At 40.3% G+C, this 12025-nt stretch overlaps 1 protein-coding gene across 9 annotated transcripts in view; it reads left to right on the top strand.

The window, feature by feature from the left end:
* The window catches only part of TTLL5 (tubulin tyrosine ligase like 5), a 133239-nt gene that overhangs the window by 62001 nt on the left and 59213 nt on the right, over positions 1-12025 (top strand). For all 9 annotated transcript variants that reach the window (XR_008822998.1, XR_008822999.1, XM_056346234.1 and 6 more), the window contains 3 exons: positions 104-217; positions 611-1021; positions 1684-1874. Coding sequence is in view for 7 of the 9 variants with exons in the window: in XM_056346234.1 (XP_056202209.1) it covers positions 104-217; positions 611-1021; positions 1684-1874 (716 nt within the window). In the remaining 2 variants the exon portion in view is untranslated. The remainder of the gene's footprint in view (positions 1-103; positions 218-610; positions 1022-1683; positions 1875-12025) is intronic.

The following is a 12025-nucleotide window of genomic DNA, read 5'->3' as shown; positions in this document are numbered from 1 at the left end:
TAGCAAGAAAGTCCATTGTAACAAGTTTTAAATTCTGCAGTCCTATTCTAAAGATATCACGGTTGCATTGTTCTACTTTCTAACTCCTTGATTTTTGTTATAGAGCATCCTGAGGTGGTGAAAAAAATAAAAGGTGATCAGCCCAAAAGTTCAGTTGCAGGTCTGCCTGCAGAAGGAGCATTAAAAGGCTATAAACCCAAAGAAGTAAAAACAACCTGTAAGTGAACTGGCTTAAATCATCATCAAGAAAAATAACAACTGCACATACTCTTTTTAATAGTTCTTTAAACAAAGGTTGGAACCTTCAGGTTCAAACTGAGGATTCAAATGCCCGGTCCTGGGGAAGATTCTGCAGGTTTTTTGTTTAAACTCAAGAGAAGATACTGTAGAGTGAGCAGTATGAAAGTTACCTGCTCTTCTGTGAGGGAAGATCTAGATATGGCAAGCTTTGAAAGAGGATATGCATCATGTAGAGCCTCTTCTTGTGTTTGCTGGTAGATGAGGCCATTTTGGCTTCACTGTGTTTGAGTTATCTTTGGTATGTTGTTATTATTTGAAAGACCTGAAATGCAGGTTTTTCTCATGAAGTGTGCTCATTATCTTTGTGTAGTTCCAGAAGGATCCACCTTCTCCTTAAATGCTGAAGTGAAATTACCTCGGTGCAGTGCTCCTAGTGCTTCTTCCTCTGTTTCTGGTGCCACGTTCCAGAGAAGTACCAGATCCTGGATACCATCTCCGCCTGCAGCCTCTGAAAATTCACAGGTGCCTGGTCACCATTCATTGCCGGCTCCTCCAGTGGGTTCCAGGCCGATTCAGTCCTCATCCCCACTGCCCTCCTCACAGAGCACAGCTCCTGACAGCTGCTCTGTTTCCACAAACCCAGTGTCCAGTGATACTTCTAGCCTTGCAGGGTTACGCCATTGTCATTCTGGTAGCTACACCATTGGCCCGTTCTCATCTTTTCAGAGAGCTGTTCAGATCTACAGCCAAAGGTTGTGCCGACCATCCTCTGCAAAAGTAGGTAAGTATTCTGAGATGCGTAATAACCTGTTAGTTCGGTATAGAGACTGTGTAATCTCTGTTCTGGATTAGCTAGAAATTTTACATTTCCAGAATTGAGTCTTGTAGAACATGGCTTACCAATGCAGCTTTAGGTTGTAAGGAATCTGAAGGGTAGAAGAAACTCTAGGATTTATAGATGCAGACTGTAATCTATGAGGAAAGTTTTGGGAACAACACACAGGTTAATAGCTGTGGTCCTGATACATATATTTTAATTTTTGTTTTAACGATGGTATACATTTGCTTTAGGTTGTACATCAGGGTCAGCAAATGTTCACTAGGGTTGCTGTTGACAACTTTTCTAGCATTAAAATAAATCTGACTTTCCAACTGAGTAGCTTATTTAAGGGCATCTGTTTTTAAGGAAAAACTTTATAGACTTATCTTAGGTGTCAGCAGCCAATATTCTCTTGAATTGGGTGCCATTAGATACATTATAATAAAGAGAATATAGGCTTGGAATTGGCAAAAGCTTATATAGGCAATACCCATGCAGAAAAGAAGGTTGTATTCTCCTTACAATCTGCAGAAAGTATCATATGTGCTTTTGAATCTCTGTGAGCAGCAGGCTGAGAGTCTGACATACCACGCACTAAGCATATCCAAATGTTTGTTTGCTAGGTTTGTGCCATCGCAGCCCAAGTGGGCAGGGCGTGGGCTCAGCCAGGATGCACAAAGATGCAGAAGATACTTCTTCCCAGGGCAAACGTTATAGCCCCAGTGTAGTAGCAGCAGAACTGCAGCAGCTGGCCGAAAAGCAAGCAGCCTGTCAGTATTCCCCACCAAGCCACATCAGTCTCCTTACACAGCAGGTATGTAAGCAGTAAAGCTGGAGTCCCTGTGACAGCAGAAAAGGCCATCAGTCTGTCACAGGCTTCTGTGTCAGCACTGGGCTGAGACATACTGGAAGGAGTAAATCTCATGAAATCAATTTCTGTCATATTATTGTTTTAAAGTGTTTACAGCAAACAGAATTTTGATTTTCTGTGAGATGACAAGAATGTTGGTAAAGTCTTTGTATAGAAGAAAGTGAGACTGGATTAGAAAATATGTTCTAAAAAACCAAATCCATGCTTGGTCTCATTAAACAATAAACCTAAGTCTTCTCAGATTTGTGCTTTTGTGCAATTTGCTTCCTCATTCCTCCAGTGTGTCATCACGGTGCTGGGAATGGAAGTCTGCAGGATGGGTTCTGATGTAAATCCTATATTCAAATAACATCTTAAAGACAGAATGAAGTGCTTAGCGTAGGATATGATAATCCTTCTGCTAAACGTGTGGTATAGATCAAATTTACATTGGCTTCTGGTAGAATTCCACTTAGTTTCGTAATTCTGTTTGAGTTGTTATGGCCTAAATGGCTACACACGTGGTCATGTTTTGTTCTTTAAAATATGCTGTAGTTGTGTTCATCAGATGTGTTCAAGTTGGACGCTTCTCAGTTAATTAAGCTGCCAACTGGATGTTCTCCAGGATAGGTAGGCACTTCACCTTGGAAATAAATTTTTCCCCTCTTTACTTGCTAGGGACAAACAGTTTAAGTATCTTCACTCTGGTACTTTGATTTTTGGAAGTATTGTTTTAACAGTGATACTTTGCTAAGTTTTCTGAGGCATGTTTAGTAGTTGTAATAGCTACTGTTATTCACTGTTTTTTGCTTCTTTCAGTTTTATTGTTATATGTTTGGATTTTGAATATCTGGTTGCGTGACTGGCAGTACATCTTTTTCAAAAGGTGGAGTGCATTTATAACTCTAGGAAGCTGAATAGATGTTTGGACCCTTCTACATTCTAGTTAAAGGCTTTGATTCAGTCTGAGCAGTTCCAAAACTAACACTGGCACTCTGATCTTTGCAGATAGGTCTTGAACTTTAAAGGTTAAATCACAAAAACAAACCACCATCTTGATGATGGACTCAGCAGAGAATGTGAACGCTGAATATACCAGTGATGCTGAGGCCTGATCTTGCATCAAGCCAGACTGTACTTAGAGAATTTGATCTTTCAGAGCTTGAAGTGGAATGGGGAACATTGGGAGAAGCTTGTTTGCTTGTCCAGTAATATTCAGAGCTGTTAGTCTGGTTCGCTTAATGAAATCAGAATTCAGCTTTTTTAAGCTAAACTTTGTCAATAAAATTGTTCCAAAGAGATTTGGTAGTGAAGCATTTTCATTTAGGAAATGCTGATTTGTTGAAAGCTAAACGTATGGTGGAAACTGCTTCCACGGATAAAAATTAGTGTCTAAACAAATATTTGGGGAAAAAATTGAAATGAATCTTAATTTATTTCAGTCTTTTCAGAAAAAAGCTTTTCAAAATAAATTCATAGACTCTCTCCATAAAATCACTCATTTCCCACTTGGCTCCAAATGTTGTGGTTTGTTAGGTCTGTCTAGAGAACCGAAGTTGTCCTCTTGCTGCCATTTATATAGCTATTAGATGATTTTTAAACTTTGGTATTCCTACCATAGCTAGTTACTTTTAGTTAAATTAGGAAGTATAAAAGGGGGAGTCCAGAAGGGAATTCACAAAGATCTGCATGGGAAGGGCTGTGCAGCTTCCTGAGCACAGCTGTGTTGGGTGACAACGGTAATTGTAGGTGGTGGAGGCTGAAACCTGTCAGTCAGTCAGTGTAGGTAGGTATACTCAAGTCTGAAAGTGGATATGAAGTGCTGTGGTAGCTCTGGAAATGTGTTGGTCATGGTAAGTATGACTGCATTGCTTTTTGCTCCTGGGTTCTCCCAGGATACTTTACCATAGAAGAGGTGGGAGATGTATGGAAGGAGAATGAAGGTGCCGATTCCCTTATTCAAGACAAGCAAACAATAAAGACCTTAGCTCCTAGCAGACAGCGTACATTTTCTGAGTGACCTTGATATATATTGTATTTGGCTACATAGTGTTTGTACAGGCTTTGCTTCTCTAGGGAAATACAGAAACAGGGGTTGGGTTGTGTCTTAGTGGTCTTCTCTTGTCATGAAAAAGATCCGTGTAGAAAGGGATTCACAAGTCAACGAACAGTTTAGAGCTGGAGCTCTATCTGACAATGAATTTTCTTCCTGAGCCTGCATTCATTCAGCCCTAGACATCTGCTCTCTGCTGTGGTTCTCCAGGCCATATTTATGCTATAATACCTTTGGAGAGATGAAATCTGATTGCTAAGTATGAAAATTTGGGTGGTGTAGTTGAGAACAGTTTTTCTTTTAAGGCAATCCGATTCTTCAATACTGAATTTATGGCACACTAGTTACTAAGCTGAGACTATTATTTTAATCATACATGAAACGGTGATATTTTGGAAGGTTCAGGTGTAACTGCAAGGCCCAAAGGAATGCAGCTCAAGCATATGGCTGCTACTTGAGTTTTGCTTGGTTTTTTTTTTTCCCTAGACATATTCTACTCTTCTGTCATCTAAGTCATTCTGATTATTTTTTTTTTGATGCAAGACTGGCTTTTAAAGCCTGCTGGCAACAAGGACCAAGGCTTTTAGTTCTGGGGGACGACAAGGCTGGTATGACAATGAGGGGTGACAAGAGGTACCAGCATACAATAAAAGCATAATATGGCAGCAGATTCCTGTACAGGCAAAACTGGAGGAGCCGTGCAAGTGTTGGGCTGATTGTTGAGGGACCTGGAACCTGAACACCTGGCACTGAGCCAATAGGGGTGGATGCTGATTTGAAGCAGGGGGATGGAATGAACGGGAGAAGTGCAGGCTTTACGGAGTAGGCTGACAGCCTGGGAAGTGATTTGCAGAAGGGTAGATATTAGTGAAGTTATTTTTGAGCACTGCATGGTTATAGATTTGGGCAGACAAGGATTTGGTCTGAACCAGGAGGGGCAGAGGAGGTAGAGAAACATGTGGAAGTAAACAGCGGGAGAAAAGTAAGAAGTCAAAGGCCATTGGTATGTGTTGAAAGGGCGAAAGTCCTGGTATGGGAGCGTTTAAGAACTCTGGGTTATGAAAATGATGGCTTTGGGACAGGAAAAGTAAGGGATTGAAGGCTGAGAGGAGGTTAGAGATAGAGCTTGTATGAGGGTGATTTAGTTAATCAGGGCACTACTTCCCTATGCATTTCTAGACAGGAGCCTGAGTTATTTCCCCCCTTTTCACCCCTCTGTTTAAGTCACTTGAAATATAATAGTCCTTTTACTTTAAAAGCATTCTAAAATAAATTGGCATGAAGATGACCCCTGGAAAAGAACATCATTTACCTAAATAACAAAAATAGTACAATTAAGCCACTCCAGAAACTTGTAGTTAGTCTACCTTGTTGGAAAGTACCTGGCTGGTATGAAAGGGACTTGATATTTGGATTTAATTATGTTTAATGGCAAGATTAGGACTATTGATTTGGGGGGGTGTATGAAAGAGAGACTTTTGAAAATACTACTATTGCTGTCGACCGCGTTTCTTTTCCAAGGGCAGGAACATCTATGAGAGTTGAATGCCTTTGTCTGTGCCTTGGCTCCCTGTGTTGTGCCCAGCTGTGTCTTGGGGGCGGGGGCACTCTGAATACATTATCTCCTTCCAAGAGCAGCTGGGAAGCTTGTTTTCTATTCCCATTCTTGTGATAATTGCTTCTGGTATCTGTGTACTAGCATGGGTCTCCGGGGTTCCCAGCAATGTAACCTCAGCAGCTGTGCTTGGAATGATGTTGCCATTATGGTTGGGAGTCCACCTCTGTCTTTGTCCAGTTTCTGCTGTTCTTCACAGTTTCCTACCCATGCCCAAAGCACCTGTTTCACATTTTCTCTCTTGCTCTCTTGTATTCTACCTTCTGATTTAGAATGGTTTAATTTATTAAGCCAATTGACCGCTGAAGTGACAAATGTTCAAAGGGAAGATTTTATGTGTAAGTATCTGCCAAGCTTTGAACCAGACACTTAAAATCTGTCATCTTAAGAAAACAAGATTTTTGTGATTACATCAGTTTTCTGTCTTGTCAGTCCTCTTCATTCACTTCTGAAATGCCAGATGGGAACTTCACAGTGATACTCATAAAATGAACAGTTCTTATAATGTGGGAGGTGGAGACGGTAGGAAGGTAAAGCCTTACTGAAGTGCGATTTCATTCCCTTGTACACAGTTTTCAGTCCTCACAGGCTGTCTCAAAAAGTGTGTGAGAACATTTGGCATTTCATTAATTTGTATTTTTGAAAAATATTTTTCATTATAAAATTTCACAGTGCATCTACAGGCTTATAACATGGATGGAAAAACAAAGGTGCCTTCACAGTGTTACACAATAGAAATATTGGTCTGAAACCTGTAAGTCATTACTTTAATCTCCTGCCTCGCTGTATGATGCCTTACTGCCCAGTTGCAGGAATGAAAGAGAGATGAATAGAGATAAAAGAGGAGCAGTATTATATCTTAGACTAGAAAAGGAGCAGCTGTTTAGGTAACTTTTGTAGCTGTCTTTAATAGTAAGTGCAGGAAAGGTGTTGCCTTGAGGACACACTGGAGTATGACAGTCTGCAGTCAAAATAAGAAAGATAAAATATTCAGCATTACATATTAATAAATGCAGTGAAGCTGCTAGGGAGAATCTTTAAATATAACTGTTAAGAAGGAATGTTAGTTTCTACTTCTGAGGAATCTTATTCCATTTTATTTACTTAAAACCACAAATTTACAATGTTTTTGTGATTACATAAGTCCAATAAAAAAGCTGATTTTAAGTTTGTGACAAAGTGAGAGTTATGTACCTCTGTCCATAAGAGGTCTTTCAAACACTGTCTGATTTTTGCAGTACTCACCATCTAACTATAGTACTCCATAGTATCCAAAAATAACAAGGTGTTCCTCTAGTTAACTACCCAGGACATTTGGGAGTTAGCAACACAGGGATCTCTATGGAAAACGTGTATCTTTGAGGATCCAGTATTAACCTGATAAGTTCATGGCTGAGTAGGATAATAAGGAGGTATCTGAGCTCAAAAGGTCTTAAGAAAACATGTAAGGAAGAAAAAGCCCCTGTCCAAATTCCCCAAGTTTCAACTAAATCCGTCTTGAAGATAGTACATCTTACCTGTAACATCTTTCCATTTTATGAAAAATGTTAAGTGTACAGAAGTGCAAGGCCCATGAGAATGTGTCCGTCGAGGGCTAAAATCAAGGGGAATTCAACATGCTGGACAGCTGCCTAGCCAGTCAGAATGCATATATTAATTAGCAGTGAACAGGCTTCTAATTTGGATCTAGATGCAACATGTGCTGCTACTTCCTTGTGAGTTGGGGGAACATAGAGAGGAAAGATCTTCAAAATATAATATGCAACAGACTTGTGAATAATGTAGTTATTAGCCAGGGAGATGTGTGGGAATGGCACAGGAAATCAGATTTCCTTAAATATGCTATGGATAGGTTAATTTCTCGTTTAGGGGGGATATAGTCTAGGTTTGTAGAAACAAATTTTAGAGGATATGGGCATTAGAGATACTAAATATCTTGTGCATTATTTTTCACTGTAGTATGTACAGAAGAGAAATATTTTTCTTTCCAGGTAATGAAGTTAAGCTCCTAGGAGCAACGATGAGCAAAAAAATGTTTTGTGAGACTTCTGTGGCTGGACAGTGTACATGTAGGTTCAGAAACAAACCACGAAGTGACAAAGTTTCTACTGAAAGGTGTGGTAAAACTGGTGTAAGAGGACAGAAAGGCAATAAATGCACTTACCTGTAATAAGGATCCTAACGTTTCCTGTAAATTAAAGCAGCGAATCTCGCTCCACTAGCAGATATATATTAAATTGATGTTAAAATGGAATTTTAGTTCACCCAGATAAACATAATTCAGATCAAAAAAACTCTCCAAACTACCCAACCTGTGTCTTGATCTATTAGAATTGGAACTGAAAAAAGTAGCATCTAGTGGAAGTGGAGTTCAAACTTTCAAAAAAGTTTTTGACAAGCTTTCAGCAAGGACTGTTAAGCAAGCCAGGTCTCTGAAAGGTGGGAGGTAAAGTTTTGTTACAGATGAAAAACAGAAAGAAAAAAGAAAACAAACAAACCACCCAAACACCACACCACCCCCCAAAAAGAAAACCCTACCACACAGCCAACAACAAAGAAACCCTCTCAAAACCAACAACTGGCCAGCAAGTGGATAACTGAAAACTCAGAATACACATGCTGTAGTGTAACATCAAAGATTTGCAAGGAGGAGGTTCATAATGACTGGCGAATTTTATCTAAAGAATGAATATAAAAGCAAGTTATTTTAAGGTAATAAGGGGTGTGAATTTACAGTAGATTAACTACTCCATAGTATTCATCCGTGTGAACAGATGCTTGTGCAGCTCATGTTCACTACATAAGGTAACTTCTTGTTACCTTCAGTACAATGTGGGCTACAAGTGTCCAGATGTTCAACCAGTGTCAAGCTATGCGTGTGCTGTAAACTTAAACTTGAGCCTACCTCCTGGTTATTTGTCAGTACATCTGTATTCTTTTGTTGATTAGTATGAGAAAAGCTAATTTAACAAAGAGAAATTTAACTACATTCTCTGCCTTCGTCTTGTCCAGAGTAAGTCCGGTGTTTACAAATAACTGATGATGTGACAAGCAATAATTTAAACCATTTAAAGTAATAAGCTTCAAATAAATAATTTAGGGAATTAAAAATGAGTTTTGTTCCAGAAAGCTCCATGAAGGTAAGTGTTCTAAGTCAAGCAGTAAAGGCAACAAACAAATTATCAGCATGTTTAAAGGACAGGATAGGAAATAGTATGTAATTATGTAAGCAGCAATTACATGCCCTCCCTTGGAAAATGGTTTCAGTTCTGGTTGCCATTCCTAAAGTGAATGTAAGAAGAATAACTGGGATTCACAGGTGAATGACTATAACAATTAACTGCAAAATGCATTTTTAACAAGGAAGCAAAAATACCAAGTAGGTTTAGGGAGGAAGTAGGTATGAAGGGATTATGCAGAGCAGCGGATGACAAGGTAAATAAAGCTCACTTTATTAGTGTTTCTTATAAGAAGGGGATATTCAGTTTAGTAGAAGGACATCAGAGTAAAAACTGGTTCTAAAAGTGAATAGTTATTTTCACAGAATATACTTTCTGAAACTTCCTACAGCAAGGTACCATTAAGGCAGAAAGCTTAACAGGCCATTGCTACCTCAGACAGAATAATGATCATTTTGCAAATGATAGATCCCTAGCTTTTAACATACAGAAACAACAAATTAATTTTCCTTAGCAATAAGATGTTCAGTTAGATGCATGGAAAGTAGAAGTTTTTCTATCTTCTGAAATATGTCAGGCAGGATAGCAAGTTTGCTGGGCCATTGCTCTGAACTGACCTTTTGTCTTTAATATTAAGGAACGTGTGCTATGCTGCTGCTTCCATATTTATGACTTCTTTACTACATTGCTTTACTGTAGTCAAGCTAAATTTTTCCTTTATGGTAAGTGGGTTATTGAGACACTTGTGAGGAAATCAATATCTAGAATTAGCAATTTCCTTAGTTATGGCATGCAGATGATGGGTAATTATTTTTGAAAGTGGTGATGTCTCTGTCAGTATGTGTACTGTCATTGTTTGCCTGCAGTGTTGTCAGTGTGTTAATAATACTCAGTTGAATTTTTCAATTGTCCTGAGATTTTTGTGTTGTTTGTCCATTGCCTAGCATAAGCCTAAGACAGTAACAGTACTATTGGAGAATCAAGGCAGATACATTGGTGATGAATTGGGGAATGAAGCCTGAAGACGCAGTTCAATTAAGTTCCTATCATTGTATAGGGACTAATTGTTTTTCTTGTCTTGATTTGTGCTATAGGGACCTTGCTGGCTACTATTTTACTTCTGGACAGATAAACTAGGAGGGGTTTTTTGCCTGTACCTACTGTTAGCCATTGGCTTATCCTAATGGATAGATGGATGAAGGCTGTGACCAAAATAATCCAGGCTTCTTTTCCCTCTGCTGTGTTCCTTACCAGGCATTAATCCTGAAGTCTTTATTTCATGTATGTTTAGCATAAAATATTTCTCTGTACTTGCGTTGTGGGACTTTCTACAGGCAGGGCATTAAAATGCACAGCATGTGTGTAGATCCGAAGCCAGGTGGCAGGATCCTAGATATGTATGCATTTTTTTCTTTGTAAATAGCGTGCTACTTCTCTCTGAAATATGCTGTAAGGTAAAAAGAAGGTTTTCTTCTGCAGTGCTGGATCTGTGTGGGGTCCCTATCACTGGCTGGTGTATGGGGCTGCAGCTGATATGTACCAGGCTGTAGTACTTTGTAGTTATTAATGCTAGTGAGCTGAAGAATGTGGTTGAATTGGCCAGCTTCGCCAGGAGGAGGAGGAGGAAGAGGTGGAGGAGGGGAGGCCTGGTGGGAGCTCTGCCCCTCTCTGTGAAGGAGAGTGTGAGATTTCAGGACCCAGCTATCATTAGGAACAGCTCCAATTCTTCTAGCCAGGGAGTTTAATCACAGGGATAACATCAGACCACCCAGGCAAGGGCTATACTGAGCTGCCTCCATCTCTGCTATGCAGCTAGTCAGTGCCCAAGATTAGGCAGCCAGGATTCCTGCAAACATGTGGACAGATTCATAGGAGGATGGGGTACTTCTCTCATTCTACATTTTTCACTTGGACAGAAGGTGGAAATTAGCAAGAAGTAGATAAGTTTGCTAAACCTTAGGATGAGGGCAGAGAGAGAGGAAGAATTGGAACAGGTACTTAACAGTGCCCCAGAGTGACCTTGTGGGGATAATATGCCACAGGAATCCCAAAGCAGTGAGCTTCACCTTAACATCAGCTACAACAATATGGAAACCCACACCACTCCTCAGTTACCTGTCTCAATTACACGGTGCGGTACTCTGGCCTGCCTTGTCCTCAGCAGAGGAAAAGTGCCACAAAGTGAACTGCTCATGTGCCAAAACACACTGTACAAGTCCCAGTGGGCCAGTGGGTATCAACTCTTTCAGTTCGAGACCTCAGCAGTGCAACATGGTGGCTGCAGAAAGACCATGAAACTCAGGGTACAGCAGATATTTGCAGAAATTCGGTGGGAATATTTTCCCCACTAAAGGTTTTTTTTCCGTGTTAGTCCCTTACCTTGACTCAGCCCACTTCATCCGAGTCTTAATCAGACTTATTTTCCTTATGTTACTGTTTGGTGGGCTTTTACCTCTCCACTGATGGAGAGGAAGGGAAGTGTAAGAGAAAAAAGCATCTCACTGTAACTAGGAAGAGGAGCAAGAAGCCAGGAGGTGAAGTCTTGAGTGACGTTTTCCTTCCTCTCTCACATAGCTCTGTACTGTTGAAGGGCCCCATCTCTTCCTCATCCCCATGCTGTTCACACAGGATCTAGAATTACTTTTAACACTACTGATTTGTGGCATCAGCAGGAATATAACTGGTCTCAGCAGAGGTGGTAGGAAGCGAAAATGTCAGTGTAATTTCTGCAGTACTCAAATTGAGCCCCTTCTGCTCCGAGGCTCCAAAGGGAATGGGAGCAGAGGCTTTTGTTAGGATGCAGCAACATCTGCAGAGAGTCACCAAATGGGCCAGGCTGAGCAGCTAGAACTCATGTTATGGGAAAGATTACGCCCTGATCATCAAACATTTGGCAGGACTGTGCCTTATCAAAATTACTCCCACTGGGAAGTTTTGAGGCAGAGATTGTCTAAATGAAAGCCTGACTTTTTCAGGAGAAGGAATAGAGGAGTTCAGCCATCCACAGCAGCAGCTCTAACTTGGTGGGGTTTTTCGGGGTTTTTTTGTTATTGTTAAATGGATGCATATGCTGGAGACACTACAAAGGAATTTGCAAGTTTGTCAGGTTTCCCAGGAATGTCTCTGGCAGGTCTTTGAAACATTTTCTGGAGACGGGAACACTTGTGCTCTGTATGCATATGTATATCCTGTAAGCTGGTAAGCTCCACGAGCAGAGAAGGAATGTCACAGGCCTTTGGCCAGATCAGCCTTGGTACACACACAGTTT

The sequence above is a fragment of the Falco biarmicus genome, chromosome 7 (assembly GCF_023638135.1).
Source record: "Falco biarmicus isolate bFalBia1 chromosome 7, bFalBia1.pri, whole genome shotgun sequence".
NCBI lineage: Eukaryota > Metazoa > Chordata > Aves > Falconiformes > Falconidae > Falco > Falco biarmicus.
This window is presented reverse-complemented; position numbering and strand designations above follow the sequence as displayed.